The following is a 27,043-nucleotide window of genomic DNA, read 5'->3' as shown; positions in this document are numbered from 1 at the left end:
TTGCTCCAAAGAAATGACTCCATTGTTACTAAAAGTGAAACGTGATCTCTGCTCTCAGGACTTTTGCTTTGTGCAGGTGACCTTAGTTTGCATTTCACTGACTGTGTCTCTATCAAGATTTCTTTATGTTTTTTTTTTCTTTTACTTTAAATGATCCCTCACCTGGATCCATTTCCCCTACTGCTCCCAAACATGATATCTTAATAATTCCACCTACCACCCACCCTTGCTCCCCATCCACAGGCTATTATCCTTCCCTCTCTCCCCACCATTCTTAAGCAGACAGTGATTCACCAGTGTTGTCCCTCCTGCTCAACTCTCTCTCCTTCAGACCCTGAATCCTACCTTTCTACCTCAAGGAAACAGCTTTCTCAAACGTCCACTCCTAGTTACTAAATTAAAGGGCCTTTCTCGTTCTTCTTACCTCTTTATGGTATTTTACATTGTAAAATATAAAAGAAAAACTATGTTAAAAATACCCCAAAATTCAACATTTTAACTATTTCAAAGTGTACAATTTAATGGTTTTTAGTATATCCACAATGTTGTGCAACCATCATCACTATCTAATGCCAGAATGTTTTTATCACCCCAAAAAGAAACCTTGTACAAAGTGAGCATCACTCCTCATTGCCTCCTTCTCCTCCCAAACCCTCAGCCCCTGGCAACCACTAATCTACCTTCTGTCTCTATGGATTTTTCCTATTCTGGACGTTTCGCATAAATGGAGTCATACTATGTGTGGCTTTTTGTGTCCGACTTCCTCTATACAGCATAACGTTTTCAAGAGTCATTCATGTTGCAGCATGCGTCAGTACTTCATTTCTTTTTATGGCCAAATAATATTCCATCATATGGATATTTTGTTTATCCATTCATCAGTTGATGGACATTTGGGTTATTTCTACTTTTTGGCTACTATGAATAATTCTGCTGTGGACATTCCTTTAAAACTTTTTGTGTGAACATAGTTTTCTTGGGTATATGCTTAGTGGTAAAATTGCTGGGTCATATGGTAATTCTTTTATTTTTCTTTAAAAAACAATTGTTTTTTTCAAATATTACTTTGAGAAAGAATTTTTTCCCCCAACGTAAGTAGAGAGTTTGTTTGGGCCAAGTTTGAGGACTCCAACCCAGGAGGATAGATTTAAGTTTCCTTGAATCTATGCTCCCTGCTAATTCTGTATTTAACATTTTTGAGGAACTGCCAAACTTTTTCCCTGTGGCAGTGGATAAGGGTTCCAATTTCTCCATATCTCACCAATACATGTGATTATCCTTTTTTTAAATTATAATCATCCAAATAGATGTGAGTGGTATCTCATTGTGGTTTTGATTTACATTTCCCTAATGACTAATGATATTAAATACCTTTTCATGTGCTTAGCAGACACTTGCATATCTTCTTTGGAGAATATCTATTCAAATCCTTTCCCCATGTTTTAATTGGGCTATTTGTCTTTTTGTTGTTGCATTGTAAGAGTTCCTTATATATTCTGCATACTAGATCCTTATCAGATATATGATTTGCAAATATTTTCTCCCATTCTAGGAGTTGTCTTTTCACTTTCTTTCACTTTCTTGATAGTGTTCTTTGACACACACAAGTTTTTATTTTGTTTAAAAATTACCTACAATTTACCTATTTTTCCTACATGCTTTTTGTGTCATATCTAAGAAATCATCGCCTAATCCAAGATCACACAGATTTCTCACCTAAGTTTCTTTCTTAGAGTTTTACAGTTTTAGCTCATAAAATTAGGTCTTTGATGCATTTTGCGTTAATTGTTGTATATGGTGTGAGGTGGGGTCTAGATTCATTTTTTTACATGTAGATATCCAGTTGTCTCAGCACCTTTGTTGAAAAGGCTATTTCCCACTTATGAGCTGTAAATTTAAGGTTTATTTCAGGACTCTCAATTCTGTTCCACTGACATATATGCCTGTCCTTATCCCTGTACCACAATGTCTTGGTTACTGTAGCTCTGCAGGAAGTTTTGAAATTGAGAAGTATAAGTCTTTCAACTTTGTTCCTCTTTTTCAAGATTATTTTGGCTGTTTGGAGTCCTTTGCAATTTTATATGAATTTTAGGATTAATTTGTTCATTTCTGCAAAAAAAAAAAAAAGGCAGTTGGAATTTTTATAGGGATTGCATTGAATCTGTGCATGAATTGGGAAGTACTGCCATCTTAACAATATTAAATCTTCCAACTCATGAACACAGGATGTCTTTCCTTTAGTTGAGTTCTCTTTAATATTATTATTCAACAGTGTTTCATAGTTTTCAGTGTACAAGTCTTATACTTCCTTTGTTAAATTTATTCCTTAGTGTTTCATTCTTTTTGATGTTATAAGTGATACTGTTTTGTGAATTTCTTTTTTCACTTTTTTTTTTTTAAAGAGACAGAGTCTCACTCTGGCACTCAGTCTGGAGTGTAGTGGCGTGTTCTTAGGTCACTGTAGCCTCAAACTCCTGGGCTCAAACGATCCTCCTGCCTCAGACTCCCAAGTAGCTGGGACTATAGGCATGTACCACTGTGCCTGGCTAATTTTTATTTTTTGTAGAGATGGGGTCTCGCTGTGTTGCCCAGGCTGGTCTCAAGCTCCTGGCTTCAAACAATCCTCCCGTTTCAGCCTCGCAAAGTGCTGGTATTATGGGCGTGACCTGTGCCTGGCTGAATTTTGCTAGTGTAGAAATAAACTGATTATTGTATATTGATTTTGCATCATGCAACTTTACTGAACTTGTTTAACCTCCTCCTATTTAAAACTTTATTTTTTTAAGGCTTCTGCAGCATCATTCCTTTCTACTGCTGCTGCTGCTGTCAAGTCTCAGCTGTCCTTTTCGTTCTGTCCACCATGTGATCACGTGGCTCCCAAAGAGTCTGTCATTGGCCCTTTTTATTCTCTTCATTCTTTTGGCATTTTTCTGATTTGCGTTCATCTCTATCGTGAATTCCATATCTGACCTTCCGTATCTGAAGTGTCTCCAAAGCTCTAGCCCCAGCTACTTACATGTTCCCCTAAGACCTCAGACTTCATCTGTCCAAAGTAGAACTTATCATTAGTTCTTCCAAAACTGCATCTGCTCCTTTGTTTCCTGCTGTCGTTCATGGCACATCTCACCTCCTGGTCCCTCAAGGTTTGTGTTTCCGGGTTATCCCGGATTCATTCATCTTCCGTTCCCCTTAGCTTGCCATGTTGTATCAGTTTTGCCCCCACCGTCTCTCTCCTGTCTGTCCCCTTATCCATTTTTACTTTGAGAATCCTAGTTTAAGGCTTTATTACCTTTTGCCTAGGATTGCAATAGCATCATAACTTGTCTCATCAGCTTGTTCCTTCTGCTTAGAATCCATTAACAGAGTAATCTCATTGAAGTATGTGGGTACCTCTTCTCCTTTATTAGCTCATGAAGTCTAAATACTTAGACATCTAATCTTAGCATTCAGGATCCTTTTGGATCAATTTCCCAGCCTGCTTTTCCATCCTTATTTCTTATTGCAATTTTCACTCTCTATTCAAATATAGCATTTACATGCTTTTATTATTGCTATTCTGTTTGCCTAAAAGATTTTGCCTCTCTTTCGTTTCTTACCCATCATTTGATATCTATATTTTTACCCTGTTTTCAAAGTCCTGAATTAAATGCCAATTCCTGGTTTATTCTCTTTTCTCCCTTCCTCTGCTCCCCTCCTCCACCAGTAAAGGTAGGAGCCCTTCTCCTCCTCCCCAGTCAGTAAAGGTAATTGCTCTTCTTTTTGCCCATGGCATTATTTCTACATCTTCCGTGGCCCTTTGTGTTCTCTTTCTTGTATTGGGGTTAAAAGGTGATCAATCCCTTGAGGGCAGGATTCATGCTTGAATTACCATTGACACAAAATATGTAGCTTAGGGCTCTATACATTTTACAGTATCAGTGACTATTTAGTATTTGATGAATAACTGGAATAAAATATTTCAAAATTTGAAAGTGAATTTCAAAATTTGAAAATTCTTAATTTTAAAATTTCTCAAATTACAAAAAATGCATACATTTAATTTTCATTTAAATTCTTTAAAGGTATTCTATTATATATAATTAGTCTGCATGTGTATATAGCTTTTCTATAATACTTTAAACCTGAATTCAAGTCCACATTAGCACATGAATTATTGGGATAATGGGATAGCAAGTAGTGTTCACATAACAATCAAGAAAAGACAATAAAAGTGAAAAATACCTTTCAATAGTACCAATTAGATTTTTAAACTGCTTTTATTCTTTTTGTAAAGTTTCTCTCATTTTTTATTTTGTGCTTACAAATGAAATTCTTATGATTGTTCCAGAAATATTAGAAAACAGACAAAAAGTATAAAAAAATTTAAAATTGTTACTTTCTAGGTCAGAACTTCAGAGATTATAGTGTAAAAATAATTTATTAAAAATTGGGATGTGGCTTTATACAGAAAATTGTCTATTGAAAGCCAAGTAGTTTAAACCTCACAATATATTGAAGGAGTTGTTTTTTTTAATTATTTTAATATGTTTTTTCTTTAAAAATTGAAGTTAATACTTCACAGTAAGAATATATTCTTTTTAAATTTCAGGTAATTGCTAAACTAGAGAGGACAATGTACTTTTGCTTTGTTGAAAAAGGAGAATTTGAAGAGGGAAGGAATATGGAAGAAAATAGCGCTTTCACTCTCTTTTGTTTAAATTCAAGTAAATTACACATCAGGGAAGACTTTTATGAGATATTCTTGTGCTTATAAAAATCCACATTGTTTTTTCCAGTGATAACTATCTGTAGTGAAGGACCAGTTTTTTATTTCTAATCTGTCACAGACCAACACTTTTATAAAATTCAATAAAAATGAATTATTGCTGCAGAAAAATGAAAAGGCATGAAATATAAGCCCCAAACATTTTATTGTTAGATTCAGCAGACATAAAACTATTCAGTCAAATTTTTAGGAAACTTTTAAAATGCCTACTCTCTTCTCATTGTGGATGGTGGCAAACAGTTTGAGGACCAGCACTGGTCCATGAACCACCCTTTGAGTAGCACTGTTCTATCCTGTCATAACAACATGCCTGCTGCAAATCCATGATAGCACCGTCAAGCTTGCCTTCTCAGGTAGCATGCATCTGTTCCTCTGTTACATGTAACATTTTTAAAGTAAACTTGAAAACCTGGCTAAGTCTTACTTTGCTTTTTAAATGTACTCTAAATCTATGATGAAACTAACTAAAGGGTTGAATTCCTTTAAAGGAACAAGCACAGTGGTTAGAGAGGGTATTTTAGTAAAGCTAAAATATGCCTTTTAAAAATCAACTTATATTGGTTACTGGTGATTATAATCTTACCTGTGCCCCTAGGCACCTCACACATAGCAGACATTCTGTATTCAAATGATTTTTGTATGCCTATTCAAGGAAATCACTTTTATTTCATCTCAATTTGTTTAATGATCCAAATGCTTTTCCCCATAGTTCCGGGACTACTGTGCTATCTGCTTAAGATGGGAATGGCCTGGGTCTCCGAAAGCATTGGAAAAGTGCAATTTAGAAGCAGCTTTCTTTGAAGGTCATTTTTTGAAAGTTTTGTTTGACAGAATGGGAAGAATTCTTGATCAGGTAATACATTTTTAAATACTAATTTTCATACTGTTTTGTTACCATTCACCATGGGATCATCTCAAGTCTTAGTTTAGATATTCAATAAAGCACTTTGATTGTTTTCTTAGTTTTTCCACTGGATGACTTTTTCATAAAGGTTGGTTGCGAACAACTGGTGGGTTTCTGATGCATTTCTGCATGTTAAAAACATTTGTTTGGTCTGACAGCTGTTACAAAATTATATATTTTACTTCTCATGATAGGTCATTGTCTTAATATCCTTAACACATTTCAGAGGTGATTAGAGTGCTTTCCTCTTATGATTAACTTAGAAGTTCTTTTACTTAGTACAGTTAATACAGCTATAAATAGAATAAAACTTGTTAAGCTTAATTCAGAAGACCTTAAATGTCTTTTCAAAGTGAATCTTGAAGACTCTGGTCTCATTAAAATTACAGAACAGTATTAGATGAACCTGCTTCTTCAAAGAACTTGCGAATGATACTCATTTTCATAAGGGAGAGGTGAAATAAAAATGGTTAATTTGGCCGGGCGCGGTGGCTCACGCCTGTAATCCTAGCTCTCTGGGAGGCCGAGGCGGGTGGATTGTTTGAGCTCAGGAGTTCGAAACCAGCCTGAGCAAGAGCAAGACCCTGTCTCTACTAAAAATAGAAAGAAATTAATTGGACAACTAAAAATATATAGAAAAAATTAGCCGGGCGTGGTGGCGCATGCCTGTAGTCCCAGCTACTCGGGAGGCTGAGGCAGGAGGATCGCTTGAGCCCAGGAGTTTGAGGTTGCTGTGAGCTAGGATGACGCCACGGCACTCTAGCCCGGGCAACACAGTGAGACTCTGTCTCAAAAAAAAAAAAAAACAACAACAAAAAATGGTTAATTTACTTCCTCAAAGGTGGATAAAAATCACCAACTGATATGTTGCTATGTTTGTCTCATCAATTGTCAGGGGAAATGAATTTGGAATTTTGGAATTCCTCCCTCCATCTCTCATTGACACGTAAAGTGATGATAGAGCTTTGAATGCTCTACTATTGGGAAATAAAACATCTGGCATAATACTTGCCTCAACATAGAAATTGAGTTAATCAATTTGGAATTAGTTTTAAATTGTATATTAAAGTACTTGTTCTTTTTTAGCGTTTTAGTTAAATATTTATGTGAACATAGGGAGTTATAAAAGAAATTTACTCCCTAAGTAGACTGTCTTCAATAACCAGAAAGTCAAATAAAGAAATTATAACTTTAGAAGTATTTCACTAGGTTAGACTTTCAGGCAGTAGTGTTTCTGACAGAATCAAAAGCCCAGGTCCTTTTTTTCTTTTAACCTCTTAATGGCATCTGCTGTATTTCTAGTGTTTAGTTGTTTGTCTTAAACCTGACAACCAAAGTATGTAAATCTGGCTACCGATAGGCATTATGGTCTACACATTATGGCCGTGTACACCTCTTGGGTAGCTGGGATTCATCAGTTCATTGTGTTTTTTGCCCTAGTTTGCTAGACTTAGTTTGAATTTGATTAACAAGCAAGAGATATTAACAATCAGTATCAAAATGGTAATCTTTAGAAAATTTGAACAAAAGCACTAAAAAAATCTAAATTTTAAAAAGTAACTTTTGAATTGAATTGAAAGGCCCACTCTGAATCTTCATCACATTTGAGCATTTTTTTCTTTAGTTTGTAGAGTGCTGACACAAAAGGATTCATTGAAAACAGAATAGTCTGAAATGTTTAAAATTCTTTTTATTTCACCAGCTAGCATTTCATAGCACAAGGCTGATTCATACACTGTCTCAATCATTGTTCCTGTAACCCTGTATCACAGGAAAGACAGATTTCTAGTATTATTTTATAAATGAGGAATCCTTGATGTTAGTTATATGACTTACAGCTAGTAAACTATGGAGCCCAGCCTGAAACCTTTTGTCTTTAAAACCCTTGAGCCGGACACCGTGGCATGTGCCTGTTGTCCCAGCTGCTGGGGAGGCTGAGGCAGGAGGATTGCTTGAGCCCAAGAATTTGAGGCTGTAGTGTGCAATGATCATGCCTGTGAATACCCACTACACACCAGCCTGGGCAACATAGTAAGATCCTGTCTCTAAAAAAAATTTTAAAACAAAAATAAAAAAAACCTTTGATTTTCCAAGCCTTTTTGGTAAGAACATTATATAGTCTGATCTCAAAGATAATACACATGAGTCCTGGGGTGCTAACAGTTTTGATCTGCTTTGATTTTCTTTCTTTCCTAAGTGTTTTTGCTTAGGATGATGCTTGCTTGTATTTTCTTAGTATGTATCCCTAATAGGGTCAAGGTAACCAGGCCAAGATTAAACTTTTAATATGGTTAGTTAATAAAGTAGCTGATTTCTTCTTGCATAGCTGAGAAGTAATGGTATCATGTATTTGTGACACTATTGTGTTGTCATATTGTTAATTTTTAAAAAATATTATATAACAGAAACATTTAGTATTGATTGTAGCTGCGGTGATTTCTAAAAGATAATAAAATGCCGAAGTCCATGGCAGAATCTAAAGAACGTCAGGAAAAATATAAGGAGGCCACGTCTTGCCCCACCCTGAGAGTGAAGAGTTTGAACTTGGGCGAGTAACTTAGCCACCTTCCACATTTTCTTATTGTTAAAGTGAAGTTGATATTATTTGTCCTAGCCTCCTACTTCGATTTGCTTGTAATAATTAAATAAGCAATTTAAAGTACTTTAAAAAATACAAATTATTGTTTAAAACATATTATTAGAGATTTCAGAGAATATAAAGTTGAGATTTTTAAAAACTTGATTTAAATCTTATTTTGGCCATCTGCATGGCCCTTAGTAGAAGGGTTGAGACTGTTTGCTGGTAACATCAGTGGGCTTGTAAGTCAAAATTTATTGTCTCAAAATTCATACCTTAAAATTAGTGTGAGCTCAGTCAAAAAAATGGGCCAAGTCCCTTTGGCATGTCGAAGAAATCTGGCTAGCTTTCCTTTCAGGTGAATACAAAGTACAAAATAAAGGCACACCAAATGATAGATATAAACACTTATTATTAACAAGCCCCCAAAAGCCAACTTGTTTTAAAGTCATTACCAATATGAAGTACAGACCATTTCAGAGTATGGTGAAACAGTTCTATTTTGCTGAAATCTATTTTCATTTTCACAACATTAAGAAATAATCTGTGTCAGCCTTAAATTTCTTAAACAACGTATGACCTAGATTTATGTTAAAATAAAGCTACAAACCAAAGTAACGCCATACAGAAAAAATACAAAGTCTTAGTAGTAATATGTCTTGGTTTGAAGCCAAATTATGTTGGCTTATTTATTTAAGCACCTGCAAATTTAGTGACTTAAAAGTCTTAATTACCTAAAATGAAGAGTCATCTACAATTCTGGACTTAAGTTGTATTTTAAATTATTTTGTCCACATTTTTCACCAAATGCGTTCTTTTTAAATTGATTTTTGTAAATGGTTCCTTTGTACCTAAAATACAATTTAATGTGAATTCATTGTTTATTATGAGTTGAGTTTCTAAGGCTATTCTATTGCAAATATTCTTGAGAGGGAGATGGTGAAAAGTTGGCTAATGGGTACAAAAATACAGTTAGAAGGAGCAAGTTCCAGTATTCAATAGTACAGTAGGGAAATTATAGTTCATAATAGTTCTGCTGGACACAGTGGCTCACACCTGTAATCCTAGCACTTTGGGAGGCTGAGGTAGGAGGAATGCTTGAGGCCAGGAGTTTGAGACCAACCTGAGCAACATAGTGTGACCTTGTCTCTACAAAAATATTAAAAAATTAGCCAGGTGGGTGCCTGTAGTCCAGCTACTTGGGAGGCTGACGCAGGAGGATCACTTGAGCACAGGAGTTTGAGGTTGCTGTGAGCTATGATGATACCACTGCACTCCAGCCTGGGTGAAAGAGCAAGACCCTGTCTCAAACAATCAAATAAAATTTTTAAAAAACCCAAGTAATTTATAGCATATTTCAAAATAGCTAGAAGAGAAGATTGTAATGTTCCTAACACAAAGAAAAGATAAATGTTGGAGGTGATGGATATCCCAATTACACTGATTTGCTTATTACACATTGTATACATGGTATCAAGTAGGAGAACATACTTTTAAACCATCTTTTATTAGGAACATATATTTCCTTTCATTTATCTTGCTTAAAGCTAGATTTTGAAAAGGAATGAGTCGGGTAGTTTTTCTTTAAAAAAAAAATCCATGTTCATGAATCTGATGGTGAGTAAGAAAGACTAAAATTGGACTTAGAGCATATAGGACTTGAGAATTTTTGTTTATATAACAAAATATATGTTCATCATAGTGTCTTTGATATCTTCTGGCATGTGCCCAAGCATTCTCCTTTGAATGCCAAAGTTACTTCTTAATTGGTATTCATTATGACCAAGAATTTAAAATTACACACAGAAGAATATTACACACAGAAATGTATGAGGAATCTGTACACAGATGTACAGTTGTTTTGGAGGAGAGTTAATGCAGGAAATGAGATGATCCATCTGTAGAATCACCATTTTGAATCTTCTCATTCTCTTTGAGGCATAGCGTAGTCATTTCTATCCCCAAGAACTTTCATTCTGTTGACAAGCTTCTGTGATTTGACTTTATTCTACTGTGTACATGCTTTTGGTAATTGGCAGTAGTTGAATAATCTGAAGTGAGGAGTATCATTTCTAAAATTGTATTACTGTATTGAAAAAGATATAATACCTTCCCTGCTAGTTCTCTGGGCGTATGCTCAATGTGTCCTCTGTCGTTTGTAGTTAATGTTATGGATAACACACTGGTGGTTCCTGATGACCTCTTGAACTGTCTCACAAATTAAATCAACCTGCATAAAACAGACATCCTACCTATGTCAAATATTTGTCTTTTCTATATGTCTATATGCATGCTTTTTAAATCCTTTTTTTAAAGTTTTAGGAATGTGATATATATATACTTTGACTAAGATGATGAGAGCTAATTTAGTTGTAGATATTTTCACTGCAGAAGAACATGTGGAGGGAGGAGTAAGATGATGCATTTTCCTTTCTTGGAAAAGACAAATTGAAATGGTAAATTAACTGCACAGGTATATACATTATAAATAATATCAAATGTCTTTCTTTTTTTTTTTTTTTTTTTACCTCTCCATAGCCATACGACGTGAATTTACAAGTAACCTCTGTGTTATCTAGACTTTCTCTCTTCCCTCACCCACACGTACACGAGTACCTTTTGGATCCATACGTGAACCTTGCTTCTGGCTGTAGATCTCTCTTCTCTGTAATTGTCAGGGTAAGTTAGTAGTTCTATTATAGTCTCTAGGATTGATAAACTTGCCCAATTAATGTTAATATCATTGTATTCAATCAGTGTCACATAATGAAAAATGTTTTATATCTACTATTTAAAAGTATTATGCATTTTGAACTATTTTACAGAATGTGAGGGGAAAAGAAAAATTCTTTTAAATAATATATATGACTTTTATATTTTAAAGAATGGGTATGAGTCCTTGGTCAAATATGGTTATGTGAGTAGTGAAAGTTTACATTCTTTATTTAGTAATAGGAAATGAAGTTTTGGGGTTTGTTTTTTTTTTTTAATCCTGTGAATCTCTGTAGTTGATTTCAGGAACTGAGTTCCTTGTCTCTGTGATGCAGGTTGTCGGAGACCTTATGGTTCGAATCCAGCGCATTCAAGACTTTACTCCCAAGCTTCTATTAGTCAGAAAGCGATTACTTGGTTTGGAACCTGAAGGCCCTATGTAAGTTAGTGTTTTACATATTTTTTTAATCCAAAAAATTTACCATACTTAATGATCTGCTGATATCTTGAATTGATTTATTGTCTGCTTTTCCCTTACCAGTATTGACCACATCACTCTGCTAGAGGGTGTGATTGTGTTAGAAGAGTTCTGTAAAGAGCTGGCAGCAATTGCATTTGTGAAATATCACGCTTCCTCCACATCATAAATAACATCTTTCAAGTAACGAGGGGAACAGAACTATTGTGTACATTTCATCAAAAAAAGACTCAGTTCCACCCAGCCACAAGAGGATAAAAAGCCTTTTTAAATGAAGTGTTGCTGTAAACTGGATAGAACCATAAAGAACCTATTGAGTGCATATTCTCGGTAAAATGTTGTATAACGTTGTTTTCATTGGCTATATCATAATGGTTCTATATATAAAATTGCACATTGTTGAATCCAGGATACAATCAAAGGAACTTCAGGAAATAAGCATTTCTAATGACTATGTGAAAAGCTGCAAAATTTCTGATGTCATGACTTTGATGATATTTCTGTTATTTTAATATCCTTTTAGGTAGCAAGGCATTTTGACATTCTCTGGGACTCAAATGCTTATATTCTTTTGGATTAATAAGTAGCAAAAAAATCACTAATTTTATAACTTTTTAAGGTCAGAATTCTTATCAAACAAAATATTAAACTGTAAATGAGGAAAAAAATACAATTTAGGAACCATCCAATGAATTAATTATAGGAGATAAAATGTGTAGAGCACCATTAACTTTCTTCAGCTTTTCTAAGAATAACAATTTAATATGATAAAGAAATTCTTGATTAATATAATATATATATTTTTAAAGAAATGTTCTTTTACTCTTTTGTGCACATAGCCATGTTAGTGATTAATTTTCAAGTATGGGTCCCAGTTTAAACTATGTCATTTTTGCAACAACATTGAATTTTTGCTCATCATTGGTAGTATTTGCTACAATTGTATTTTTTTAAGCAATTAACATGTGGGTTGAGAACTCTTTTTTTCTCTCTCCCTCTCTGAAAATTGCTTTATAAAATTGCTTTATAATTTTATTTTCTTATCGAAATGCATGGTAGTGTCTAGGTTGGGAACTGATAACTCTTAGGCAGCAATCAAAATGCCAATGGCCTCCTTAATGTTTACAATTTTTTTTTTCATTTTGTTCAGTCTTTTGTTTTAAATGATTCTAAAGAGATTAAAGAAAACAGTCTTTTAAATGTCCTGTTTACATGTTAAAGGATTTGGGGGAATTGGGTATGTATGTGAGTGGGTATATATGTAGGAATGGATAGTTGAGCAACGCTGCGCTGGGCACAGCATGCTTGTACTTGATTGACGAAGTGGTGTTTGCTAGTCCATGTTCTGTTCTTCCTTTGAGTGATGCTTATCATGCAAATGTTGCTTTTACTCTATGGTTCGTTTTTGTTTTTTAGTTGAAATGTTAAGCAGCAGCACTTTCCTCTTGATCTTTCCATTTACTGATATTTAGGGGAGCGGACTATCAAACGTTCCAGCTTGAAAGGAGCTGTCAATTCCCCTTCTAGGAAGTAATTTTATGTAGCATGTTTGCATGTATACATCATGTGTCATGTGCGTAGAAGCATGTTTCACACCTGTCTGCTCATTTTGTTATATTAGCTTTTCTGATTTATTTTATAGTTCTTGCTATTTATTAAGAACAAAATATTAAAAGATTATGAATAGTTTCAGCTCCAGAATGCTTACCACTGTTAAAACAACAGAAAGACTAAATCTCTAATGCAAATCTTTGTTAGCTTATTCTAAGAAATTTATTAAGTAAAACAATAAAAAAACAGAAGTGGGAGATAGTTACTTCATGCATGATTTTTTATAAATGATTTTGAATGATGGGAAAGCGTTATTTAGTTTGTTGTATTTTTTTGATCATTTCAAAGAACACTGCAACATCTCCATTTTTAGATGTAGTTACAGTCTACTTTGATGTATGTGTATATAAAATAAGGCATTAAGAGATATTAGATATTTCTTAATGTTTTCATAGTGCTCAGTAGGTGTAATAGCAATGATGTTACCTCTCAAACCAAATACTCTTTTATCCTTGATTTCACTATGGGACCTTATAGCTAATCCATGAAACCAAGCTCTGAAAAGCTTTAACTCTTATATTTGTGTATGTGTATGCTGCTTCTGAAAATATAATTTTCCTAAGTTATTATAATAACTTTGATTTGTAATCAGCTAACACTTAAGGTTTAATTTGTTTCTCCTCTAAGTTTCTTTTTTTTTCTTTCCTTTTTTTTTTTTTTTTTAAATATTTAGTTCAGACCTAGAGCCAGCACAAGTTCTCACAGTGAGTTGGATTTGTTAGTGAAAAGTTGTATTGCTTCACTAGTCTTTTTCTTACTGTCTGTCAAAAGCTGAATATTTCTATACTCAGTACTTGCAAAAACAGTGACGGAAATGCACTATGTTGGGTGGAAGGTACCACCATAACAATTGCTCGCCATAGCAAGTTCCAAACTGAATTTTAGCCTTGCTTCACATTTGTATAAATAGGTATGCACATTTTTTTAAAAAAAACTTTCTAACAGTATAGGCTTTATTTTTAGTTATGAGCCACATTCTTTACTTGATTGAACTCAGATTTGTCTTAGCCAATTATCATTGTAGTACTCACATTATAACTATGTAACATTCTCATAATGTATCTGTGCAATATGGAAGCTGTGAGCGGATTCATAGCTTTTTGGTTTAATTATACATTGTTTGTGTACATGTATGTGTATATATGTATATATATAAGGACCAAAATTCTTAGCTCGCTTACACTGTTGCTAGTGTAAAGATTGTTACACTTAATTTTATGGGGCACAAATTATGGAATTACTTCATAAATTCATGGTAACGTATTTCCATAAATTATTGCATTAATATACAATTACCATTTAATTATGAAGTTCATAGGTATTGACAGAAGAAGTTACAGTGAAGTGCTAAAACCACGAATTATATGGTAATTATATTTTGGGTTGTATAATAAATCGAAATATGCATGTCATTTGTGACACTTGATGTGTTAAAACATGGTAGATAATCATATTTCTGGGCCCTGTAAAATAGTGTTACTGTAATACTCTGTTTTGCCTCCTGCCTTGTTTACATTAAACAGAGGATATTTGGTAAATTTTTCTATTGAACATTGTGTAGGTTACTGACAGTGTTATCAATGTCTGGAATTCTTGGGCCATCCATGGAGAAGCTCTTCAGATGATGGTTGTGTACCTACTTGCTCTTCAGGAGGTTGTGATCAAGTTCAACTTTTTGTGCTAACAATGCATGCAGGACTAAGAGGGATAATCTGAAAAATAAATAATGTAATTTAAACAAATTGCCTTCTGATATTTTTGTAGAATTCTAATGGGAAACATTTTATTCAGTGTTAAGTCTCAAGCAATGATTCTTAAGTTTTTCCACCCCTGGCACACGATGGGATCTGGTACACTACTATCAACTAGGGATTCTAGGGAGAGAACAGGAAGAAATGGATCAATATTCTGGGGGGAGGAATGTATAGCTTGAAAAATCCCCTTGGGTAAACCTCATATATATCCTCCACCTTTCTCCTTAATAATCACTGCCCTAAAGGAAGGTATATTTATGCAAATCTTAGAAAAATAGTTCATGCTAAGCATTAATTCTTAATATTTTTCTAACACATATAAGAACTTTTCGCTGACATGTAAAACAGTTAGACTCTACTCTGTTCACTTGAGTACTTGCCAAAGTTCCGTAACTGGAAACTGAAGGAAACATGTAATACACAGCACAACCAGAAAGAAAAATGAAGTTATTAATCTCAACTACCCAAAGATTCTTTTCAGCCAATGTTATTCAGAATATCTTTAGAAAGAAATAAAGAGGCTAATAGGTTGCAAGGATGGAGGAAGCAAGGTTTAGACACCGAAAAGTTGAAATCACCCTTTTTGCCCTGAACTACAAAAAAAAACTGCATTTTAGGAGTGCATAATTGGACCCCCAGTCCAAAATCTGCTTCAAGCTGCTATTACAAATTTGGCAGTGTTTTATCTGGAAAAACTAGGGAATTCCCAAGGGAATCTAAAGAATTAACATAAAATTGTTGAAGTTTTGTTTGAGTAACTCTCAAGTAAAAGGTATACCTCTTTCCCAAGAAAACAAAAAAAGCAAGCAAAAACATTGCCAATTTGTTTAATGCCAATGGATACAGACAAAATGGAATATGTTTTAGTTCTCAGGCTAATAAGGAAAGTTGTTGCCTATGGGCTACCTTGTAGAAGACTGGGTTTTAACCTTGTTTGATATAGACCCCATTATCCACCTCAGGGAGATCCATCTAAGTATGTTTCATTCACACTCACTACTTTTATGATTTGTTGTGGGCATTGGAAATTTTTCTGCATTATGATATTTCTAAAAATGTATCGCAAGGATGACACATTTTACCTCAAAACAAGAATTTTGTTTATTCAACTTTTTTCTTTTGAGACAGGGTCTCACTTTGTCACCCTGGCTAGAGTGCAGTGGCATCAGCCTAGCTCACTGCAACCTCAAAGTCCTGGGCTCAAGCAATCCTCCTGCCTCACCTCCCGAGTAGCTGGGACTACAGGAGCATGCTACCACACCCAGCTCATTTTTCTGTTTTATGTAGAGATAGGGACTCACTATGTTCTCAGGCTGGTCTTGGAACTACTGGACTCAAGCAATCTACCTGCCTTAGCCTCTCAGAGTTTTAGGATTAAAGCATGAACTACCATACGCAGCCCCCAATTTTTTTTTTAAGAGATATCTTGTTATGCTGTTCAGGCTGAACTTGAACTCCTGGCCTCAAGCAATCCTCCTGCCTTAGCCTCTCAAATAGCTGGGACTACAGGTATGCACCACCACACCCAGCTATTAATCAACAAATATTTATTGAGAATTTCCTGTGAAGTAGGTATTAAGATGCTAGGAAAACAAGAAGCAGCAATTTCAGCCCTCAAGAAGTCACAGTCTCGGTAGTTGGATGTGTTTACACAAACAAATTACAATGCACATTGGTGAACACTATTAGAGAAACCACCCAAGTGGTGTGAGTACCAGAGGAAGTAAGTAATGTGGCAAATCACATAAAAGGGAAAATCTGAAACTCAAGTCTTGACTGGATTATATCCTTATTGTTGAGTATATTATGTATTTTATATATTATTCTTTTGGATTATATTTTTTTGAGATATGCCAAGTATTCTCGGAAGTTATAACCATAAAAAAGTCAACTCAGCAAGAAGTGGAAACTGTTCTGGATCCTATTGTATTCCCATGTTTAACTGTCGCCTTTCTCTTCATTCTGCGGTTGGTATAAACTGCAGCAGCCCCAACCTTCTTGACCAGGGACTGGTTTCATGGAAGACAATTTTTCCAAGGGGGTTGGGGATGGCGGGGAGCTCTGTGGCCCAGTCCCTAAAAGGCTGAGGCAGAGTGGAGATTAGGGACCGCAGGTATTAAAGCACCAGCCCAAACAATGGTGCTTTGAGGCTCATATTTTCTCAGTTAATGAATAGTAATTAATAATTCTGATTTGTGATCTCTTACTAGAACTATTATATAGAGAGAAAGCAAATAGTCAATTAAAATGTTAAAACCAAAAGATTTAATTGGACGTTAAAAAATAACTCAAAGATTAGGGGTAAGATTAGCTTTGCTAAAATATTTGTAGAACCAAACCTTTCTTCTTACTTTTAACTTGGTGCTCCCTTGACTATATTCTTTATTCTTGCCTGGATTGGGGCACAAAGTTGCTGCATATCCAATTAGAGAGACCAGCTGAGGCGGAGAGAAACAGTGGAGGGGAATTGAGAAGCTACATGCTGGGTATGTGAGGAGGGAGGGAAAGTCTAAACCTCCACTGAATTCTCATCCTGCGACTCCTGTCCATTCCTGAAATCTAAGCCTGGGGTCAGGCACCTGCCAGGGAGCAAGATGAAGAGACTTGACTTCTGTTTGCTTCATACTCGGTCTTCTTGAGGTAGCCTCAAGGAATTGCCTGATCTCCCATGTGTGAGTCTAAGAAGTCAAAGAAAATTCAGTGTGCTTTACAATTTTATTTTATAACCTACTCTGCCCTCTAGTTAGAGTAGTTAGATATTGAGGAACCAATAGGGAGTCTTTTTTAAAAAAAAGAAAGAGGCATTAAGATAATAACTCTCTTGATTGAGTAACCACATCCTTACATTAAAGTAGCACTCACTAGTAGACTGCCAGAAATCTGAATATCACTGTGGGCCACTTTGATCTTACATCAGAAGGTGATGATAAAGGGAGAAGCAAGACATCCTTTGATTTTTGTAGCCGTTAGTTCATAATGGTACCCATGTCGTGATGTGCGTTCATTTGCATAGTGATCACACTATTAATTCCTAACAAAATGTTTAATTCTAATGAGGTGCTAAAGGCTTCAGGGATGATATGCAGTTTAGAGGATCCAAATGAGCCAAGAACACATTCTGGGTGTAACAGACCACTCTTTTTCAAGGTTGAGAACTACAACCAGAATTGCAAGCTTGAAGAGCTAGATGTGGCTCAGAAAAAAAGAACAAGTGACACATCCAGCCATGAGTTGAGGGGAGACAAGCAGAAGCATCTCCAAGGCTGTTATTGCCTCAGGCCTGTAATTTATGAGTAAGGAATCATAAAATCAATTTTACTATAATGCAGAAAGATGAGATGACACACAAATGCACTATAGTCTGGATAAAGCTATATTTCAAATCCCTGAAAATGAGATTCATTTATATAATAACACAAGAAATGTATTCCTTATTCCACTCTCAAGCAGAATAGCATGTAAGGTCTTAATTGATTAGACTTCACAAGAAAACCATGTACTGACGATTTCTAGAGGGAAACAAATTAGCCATTCCTTAAACATTATTCTTCCATGTTTAAAGTATGCTTTTCCACTTAAATCTCTTTATCCTGTTGCTCTTATCGACAATGTAGCAAGTCACAGAGCATTTTATGGTCCTGTAATCTTTGTTGGCTGCTGCACTTATTCATCCTGTGATCTTTACTTCCATTCTCTTTTAGAAATGATTAGAAAATAGACCATCTTTTTCTCAAGCTGTATTGGTGGTGTGCTCCAATGTTAATGGAAGTTGAGAAGAAAATCCCTACTTTTAGGATAAAAATATTACCCCAATAGTCAATGTACCTTGGACTCCTTGACAATAAACAGATTCCATTTTATAGCGACTTAACATTTTCCATAAAATGATCCAACGTCATGCAGCTCCGAGTAAGCCTTTCCCTGAAAACGCTGTTGGCAAGAGCACATGTGACTCATTGAAATTTGGGTTCAAAACCACATCCTAACAATAAAAGCTATAAATGCAAATGTGCATAGCAATTTCTGGGTGTTTTTCTTGGAAATTTGACATTGAAATAAAAATTTTGCACAGTTCTTAATGGCTAGAGTCTTTTCATGCATAGCATATAATATAATTGATATTCATTGAGTTTGGAATGTTTCAAAGAAATTACTCAGAAATTGCTGATATACATCTTGCAAAGTAGTGTTGCTCATTATCATTTTTATTTCAGTGGAAAGGAAAAGATGAGGGAAGTGTAATTAATTTGACATAGATAATTCTGGGCTGAGCCTTTCAATATCAACACCATTTTAAGGCTGTTATGAAAAGTTCTTTGTCCACATTGTACAGCTTGCCATTGCTATATTCTCTGATATGAGACCATTGTATTTTGGCCTGTCCTCCAGTGATCTGTGTAATCAATCACTCAGCTAATACCATTAGTTTCTTAGAACAGAAATTCTCACTGTCAGCCTTATTTGGTTAAGAAAGATGTTGGATAGGTACAAAGGCTGAGTTTTTCTACTGATTCCTGCGTTATTTTTAGAAAGACCTTGCAAGTTTCTCAGACCCTGCATTATATTCTTTATCTGAAAACTCTTCAAAAATCCCCATATCACCATGGAAGCTGATCCCTGCCTCTTAACTATGATTTTTTTTTTTTTAAAAAGATATTTTACAGGAGCAGTTTAAGCTGCCCTCAGTACCTCTTTTCATCCAACTACTGACAGTAAGAGGCTACTTCACTTACACAAAGACAGGAGCTACTCTCCTGATATGACTTTCCTAAATGATCCTGCTTAGAGTAGAAAAAACTTTCTAGCTAGATACATACAACACTGTAATTGAATGCTGTTTTTGTAAATGTTGAAGGCTGAGGTCCAAAATGGATTGTATTGTGTTGAGGATATAGTAACATCATCCACGATGTTCAACAAATATTTACTAAATCTTCTGTGGCTCTGGCAAGAGAAGGAGATTTCAATAAAGTCCCTATCTTCGAGAGGTCTGCTTTTTAAATTAGAGGGGATGAGGCAGGTTCTTTGTGGGTTGTGAAGCTATTGTCCTTCAGTTCCAAATCCACTCTTCTATATTCTGCTTTGTGTTACGGGGCTAAGATTCTACACACTAGATTTCTCCTCCACTAACTGGCTTTCTACGAGGTTTTGTCAAAAAGGGGTTCCTGAGGGAGAAGGGGAAACAGGAAGAGGGAAGAAAGAACTTCCTTCCTTTGAGGTTGCTTGTTCCTCTCGGTACCATCTCGGCAATGGGTTCGCAGCAGTTGGTTTCAGCCTCCATGTTGTTTTTTGGGTTTTTTCTTTTTGTTTATTTGTTTGAGACAGGGTCTTGCTCTGTTGCTCCAGCTAGAGTGTAGTGGCATCATCTTAGCTCACTGCAACCTCAAACTCCTGGGCTCAAGCCATCCTCCTGCCTCAGCCTCCCAAGTAGCTGGGACTTACAGGTGCGCACCACCGTGCCTGTCTAATTTTTAAAATTTTTCTGTAAAGATAAGGTCTTGCTATTTTGCTCAGGCTGGTCTCGAACTCCTTGCCTCAAGTGATCCTCCCACCCTAAGATCCCTAAGTGCTAGGATTACAGCACCACACCCGCCCAAGCCTCCATATTCTTTAAGCCCTCCCAGCCTTGGCAGGCCTCCTCAAGGCAGCAGTAGGAGCATGGCAGCGCCTCCTCTCAGCAGCTTGAGTTCCAGTTTCCAGGGCCCTTCCCCAAGCTTCTAGGTCTGTAACTCCAACCTCTTCCCTTTGCCCTCAGCCTGAGTGGTGGTAGCTGCTTCCTGGGTTATTATTTCTGGATGACCTCAGGAAATGAGCTTTTTTTCCTCATTCAGTCCTCTAACACTGGTGTAACTAATTCCCATGTGAAATTCCCTCTGCTGCAATCTCTATTATATAGTTTCTGTTTTCTTATCTTAGTGACAGCATCTTCCACTGGTACCCCCAGCCTAAGGAGTTTAGCTGCCGCACAGTTTTCAAGGATGCTCATCCTCCCCTACCCTCATTAATATATTTCTTACTACATCAGTGAAGATTGTCATCTGGATCCCATCAGAAGATATGGTTGGGTATTCATGCCCCACATAAATCTACATTCCTATTAATATCTTGCGAAATCTATGGATTATTTTTCTGCATTACCCCAGGAAGTTCTGACATCCTGGCTCATTGAATGTAAGCCACCCATAAGTACAGATTCTGTTAAATCAACCAAGAAACTGTTAGAGCCACTTCCTGCTGGATGAACTAACACATTAAATCCAGATTCTTTTAAGTATACCCAAGTCCATACGTTTGGCCTGATTTAATGCTATATTTTATCTTCCTTTGACTCTGTTCTCAGAATAACCCCCAGATTTCTGCCTATTTAAATTAGCAAGATGTTGTCATTATTTTGGAGTATAAGCTAATTCTTCCCAGGTCAGACTCCCTTTTTTCCCCTGGAATATGCTGAGATCTGACACTAATTATAGATTTAGAAGCCGAAAGCTTCCACTGGCAGAGAAGCCTTGGGTTTACGATTTTCAGCTTCATTTGAGTTTACCCAGATGCGGCCATTCAAAATTCCAGGGTCCTGCTCTCCCAATCAATTCATTTTCACATGAGTCACAGCAAGTCTATGAGTTTGACTTCCATTGTAATTCTGTAACCCACACAATTAAATTTGGGTCATATTTTTGTATGAGATTGGCCTTATTGCCAAAGAAATAAAATTATTTTAGGGCTGCCATAGAACTTCTATGGTTCTCTGTCTTGGACTTGAATTTAGAAGCTCAAAATCCTGAACTAGTAATTTCCTTTCTGTAAACTCTCCACTTGGATGGTGGCATGCCACTCCAATGCTTTGTAGTCATAATTACTACTATAATTAGAGTAACCAAGGGATAGGGAGAGTTTATGCCTATTGTCCTTTTCATTCTCAATCTGTAGGAAAAACTGTGTGGTCTCACAAGGTGCATGTTTTGGTAGGGATTTCATCTCAATCACTGGTGATAATTTAATCACTGTGTCTCCACATGCATTGGAGTACTAGCATAGCATTTCGCATTGACAAAGAACTCAGCCCAGCATTTAAGGCCAATGACTTAAATCAATCCCCAAAATTTATCTCTGAGGGTCTGTTTCCTGGTATCAAGTATTATATTAGTCAGCATTTAGTTAGGAAAACAGAAACCGCGTAAGGTATTTCAACGGAAGGAATCTATCCAGGGAATTGGATGTCGCAGGGCTGAATGAACAGAAGAGGAACATTAGTGCAACCCAGAGCTAAAACCAGCAGGAAGCAGCGCCACCCCCAAAGCTGGGGGATTCAAAGGGAAGACGTTGAGATCATCAGAACCAGAAGTTCAGGGATTGGGCCCTGCAGAGATGGAGCTCAAACTTTTGAGGAGGGGTTGCTGTCAGGCCTTGTGTCTGCCGCAGTTCTTGGACTCATAGCCACCAATACTGTCAGGTTGACCGCACACAAGACTTCCATTTTAGACTTTTTATGTTATTTCTGAAGGAATCATATAGGTTCAAAAGAAGTTATTCAAAATACAGCTATACATCTGTGTCCCATTACTTATGTGCACTATGAATGATCTACTACTTTTTATAAATCCTATAATTAGTTAGTAACTAGAACAATTTTATTGCATTATCTCTTTTGTGGTAAAATATTAACTTGCTAATGATAAGCATTTACAATGAACTACAGTTTTTTTTTAGACCTGTCCAAGAGTGTGGATAAACTACAATTTTTATTACCCATTTTGGCATTTTTTAATTTTAAGATTACCGGAAGACTCAGAAAGTGTAGGTGCTCCGGGCCTCTCCGGGCCATAGAGGCCCTGTCATATAGATTTTTCCTTTTCTTCTGACAGAACTGGTTTGCTTAAATCTGTATAGATGAGAACACAATTACTGTAAAACAGGAAAACCCAGGTCAGTTTTGCACACTCCTGTTTGCTCGGTAAAGGGCAGCGCTTATGTTATCTACTATCTTGAAAGCTTTCCTGTCTCAGAAGCCGGCCTGCATTAAACATGAGAAACCGCTAAGTGCTGTCGCCACGGGGAATTGCGGGCAGCTCTTCAGGATGAGCTCAGCTCCCTGGGAAGGAAGGGAGCCGGGCCGGGGCCCGTGCTGCGCGGTGGCAGCGCCGGGGTGGATTCTGACTGCAGACGGACCCGATTTTGATGTTTTTTGTTGCTTAAACAATTGATCGTTTCTCCTTGACATCCTGTGAGGAGGGGGTGACGTGCTGTGAGGCCATGTCTTGGGTCTGTGAGGGAGGAGAAACCGCTCCTCCGAAAGGGAAGAGAGGAAACAGGAAGCAAGGACGCAGGAGGAATAACAAGGGGACACGAAAAGATCTAGAAGGAAAAAAGGCGCTTGAGGAGAAAAGACTGCAGGAGGCGGCAAGGGGACGACCCGTGCCCCGTGCCCCGCTTGCCAGAGCTTTGTTTCTCAGGTCTCTGCCTCCTGCCTACGTGTCCACCCACCCCCAGCCCTTTCCCCAGGGAGAACAGAAGGTCCCCAGGGAGCCCGGTGGACTCGGCAGGCAGGTGCATCTTATCTCTGGTGCTGCTCTGACGTTTGCTGCTGGGCCTAGTGATTAAGGATGGGCTTGTTCCTGGGACTTGCTCCTGTGATCAGCTCCCCTACCCCAACCCCAACCCGGTACCGCTGTCCAGGCTCCATCGCTGCCCAGCTACGAGGCTTGAGGCACCTGACACCACCTCCCCGAGCTTCAGTTTCCTCATCTGTAAAATGGGGATGGTCCCATCTACCTTAGAGGTTTGTTGTAAGGACCCAACGAGGGAATAATGCCTGGTACCACACCTGGTACCAAGTGGGCCCTGCTACTGCTTCTCAAAATCCTCCCAGATTCCTAGGCTTTTGAGTCGTAATTGATAGGAGTGGGCCCTGGCAGAAGCTCACTGGACAAGCTTCCCCGGTGGCTCTGATGGACTCTCAAGCGTTGTTTGCAGAGATCAGTCTCTCCCCACATGCTAGTTCCCAAGTTTCAGCGTGGCCCTCGTCCCTGTCTTCCCTGGTGGGTCTTCTCCGCTGTCCCTCCACACAGTGCACCCCACTTCCCTTGGACACCTGCACCCTCAAAAGGGAAAGGGCTAAACCGAATCTTCTAAATGTTTGCTATGTATTTACACCCTCCCTTTCTATACCTTGTAACTGTTGATGTGATTTTTTTTTTCTATTAAATTACCGGAATAATTCTAGCTTAGCTCAGCATTCCTAGCGCTGTCCATAAGCAACTCTGCAGCTTTTATCTGCAGCTGTTACGCCTGACGATTCAGAGTAAGTTTGGAAACTTTGTCCCAGGTTTACGGTTCGAAATCTGCCGCTGACATATCGGGTAGGGGCAAAGGTATAACTCACTCCAGGGAGCTTTCAAAAGGCAGGCCCACATCTGGCCAGTCGTTGGCTGGAAGGGATGCCGCCACTGGAGAATCTGCCAAGCAGAGCTCAGCAATCAGTGGGAAGCGAGGGTGAACCCAGCCTCTAAGCAGTTACCAAGTGTTGTCACTGGAGGGAGATCTCTCCAAACAGTCTCTTTCCCCACCAGGAATGGAACCGCCCAGGGCTGCAGCATGAGTTTCCAAATTCATTCGATTAGTATGGCAGTTAGAAACAGTGAATCCTTCAGAAATCCTGTGAAATATGGATGTGCTATTAAGCTTTAGACAACCAAATACCCAGATATAGAATTTTGTATTAATCAGTTACACTAGGTCAATGGTTCTCAATTCTGGCTGAAGATTAGAATCACCTAAAAACGTTTAAAAACTGTAGCCATCGGGGCCCCACAAAAAGCCGATTAAATCACAATCTCCAGAAGATGGAGCAAGGGCATTTGCGTATTTTTAAAGCTCCCCAGTGATTGTAATATTCATTCTGCAAAACTCTAGTTGAGACATTGCTAACAGGAACCAAGGGAAAAATCTATGGGAGAAAATTTTAATTTTAGACAGTTCTATCATCTTTTCTCCTGCAAATTGGTAGAACTTCTTAGCCTAGTTCTGGAAGGCATCAATGGTTGACAACAATGTGTTTGAAGTCATCTTGTCTCTGGGAGCCCATTTTCAAATAATAACACCCTTAGAGAGCTAACAAGTTATTAACACCCATGTGTGAATTAGTTTATCAGGTATCAAAATCTCTAGGATTCTGAGAAAACTGAGGCCAGAGAAGCAAAATTTTTTAAGGAGCAAGGGGAAGAAATTTTACATTGGCTTTTTCCTCCTTGTATATAGACTTCTCTTGAAAAGTCAGAAGGTATTAAAAACTAAAGCAAACCCATCTAAAATCCATCACTATTGACATTTTAATGTATTTCCTTTCCAGTATTTTATGCATATATCTAAATCTGTGAGGTGTACATAATTTTGTCTTATCCTTTTTACCCTAAATTATAATATGAGCATTTTCTTATGCTTTCAAAATTCTCTAGAAGCATTGTGAGTGGCTGCCTGGAATCACATTGTATGAATAGAATTCAAATCACAACTGCAGTGCAATAAGAGAGGATCTGTTTCATGCCTACACCTCACCGTAGGCCCTGTTTTTATGCTCCTAGTAGAACACAGCTGCCTACTGTTAGGTTTGCACATCGTCTTTCCAAGAGGCCTACAAGACACAGCTGGAATCTCTTGAACCCAATTATAAAATTTCATTTACTCTTCAGAATCATTTTATGAGCAAGGTACAAATATTCCAAATTTACAGATAAGAAAACTGAGGCTGAATGAAGTAAAGTCACAGTCATTAAAGGCAGCCAGAATTTGAACTCAGGCAGGCAAAGTGCTCGCTATTTCCACAATGCTGGGCCATCTCCGAAGACTATATACTGACTTGATCTTAATGAAGGAGCTGACAATTGAAAGACTCTCATAAAATTGGGCATTGTCTTAAAATGTCTCAAAAAAAGGAAAATCCAGCAGAGCCTTTAATCCTTATTCTACCTCTATCCCTTGGGCCTTGGCTTAGGTAAGCCCCAAAATCAAATTAGAGAAGGGAACTGATTTCATCCTTAAAATGCAGGGTTATACCACAGCCAGATGAAAGCACAGGTGAATAAATCCACATGAAAGGCTGAAATATACACACACCCTGCGGCACTAACACTTTTCAAGAAAGGTAATGATACAGGCAAAATTGTCCCCCAAATAAAGCATTTTATAGAGGTTGCCTATTTTATAGCCGTCTGGTGAATCTCTGTGAGAGGGTATTCCCCCTTTCCCCAATAACAGCAGATGATTGCTCAGCTGCCTTATATGGAACAGTGGGCATGGTTAACTGCAGGGCTTTGGTTTTCTGGAGTAAAGGATTTCTTCCTAACAGTTTTATTAAGATGTAATTCATATACTATACAATTCACCCATTTAAAGTGTGGAGTTCAATGGCTTTTTAGTGTATTCACAGAACTGTTCTTCCATCGCCACAGTTTTAGAACATTTTTACTTCTCTTAAAAGAAACCCACTCCCCTTAGCTGTCACCCCCAATCCTCCCACCCCAACACCCAGCCTTAGGCAACTACAAACCTACTTCCTGTTTCTATAGATTTTTTATTCTGGGCATTTCACGTAAATGGAATCATACAATATGTGGTTGCAGAGTGAAGTTTCAAGTTTGGGACAAGAGCTGATTTGCTACAAGCAACAGAGGAAAGATTGAGAGCTCCATTATTGTCTTCCTCACTTAGCACCAGCTGTCTCCCTGCTGAATAAGTAGTGAAAACCTATTTAAAGAATATTGTCTTGTAGCTGGGTGCCATGGTGCACACCTGTAGTTTCAGCTACTCGTGAGATTGAGGTGGGAGGATCCCTTGAACCTAGGAGTTCAAGTCTAGCCTGGGCAATATAGCGAGATTCTACCTCTTAAACAAACAAAAGAGAATGTAAAATATTGGCTTGCAGGAAGCTAAATGGTCAGTCTTCATGTACGTCCAGTTCTGGATTACACAAAGCAATCTCCAAGGGTCTTTGGGCACTGAACCTCCTGTCCTGTTTTTTCAGTTTCTGGCTAGGCAATTGAATTATCTGAGGGACTTGTTAGAAACACAGATTCCTGGGCCCCTTCCCAGGGATTCAGTACCTCTTGTGTGGGGTGCAGGTATCCACATATCAAGGAAGTACTCCTAGTAATTCTGATGTGTGCGGGGCATGAGACACCACTGTAAAAGGCTTGGTTTCAGAGACAAGACAAAAGCTTCCTTTGCTTACACACTTCCCTGTCAATCT

At 37.4% G+C, this 27,043-nt stretch overlaps 1 protein-coding gene across 1 annotated transcript in view; it reads left to right on the top strand.

Moving 5' to 3' along the window:
* FAM160B1 (family with sequence similarity 160, member B1) overlaps window positions 1-14,790 on the top strand; it is a 40,461-nt gene extending 25,671 nt beyond the window's left edge. The window contains exons 14-17 of the mRNA XM_012663934.1: window positions 5,475-5,618; window positions 10,786-10,926; window positions 11,295-11,398; window positions 11,501-14,790. Of these exons, the coding sequence (XP_012519388.1) occupies window positions 5,475-5,618; window positions 10,786-10,926; window positions 11,295-11,398; window positions 11,501-11,606 (495 nt within the window). The 3' untranslated portion in view covers window positions 11,607-14,790. The remainder of the gene's footprint in view (window positions 1-5,474; window positions 5,619-10,785; window positions 10,927-11,294; window positions 11,399-11,500) is intronic.
* The last annotated feature ends 12,253 nt before the right edge of the window (window positions 14,791-27,043 follow it).

This window comes from Propithecus coquereli, unplaced genomic scaffold (assembly GCF_000956105.1).
Source record: "Propithecus coquereli isolate 6110/MARCELLA unplaced genomic scaffold, Pcoq_1.0 Scaffold84, whole genome shotgun sequence".
NCBI lineage: Eukaryota > Metazoa > Chordata > Mammalia > Primates > Indriidae > Propithecus > Propithecus coquereli.
Note: the sequence above shows the minus strand (reverse complement) of the source record. Positions and strands in the feature narration are given on the sequence as shown.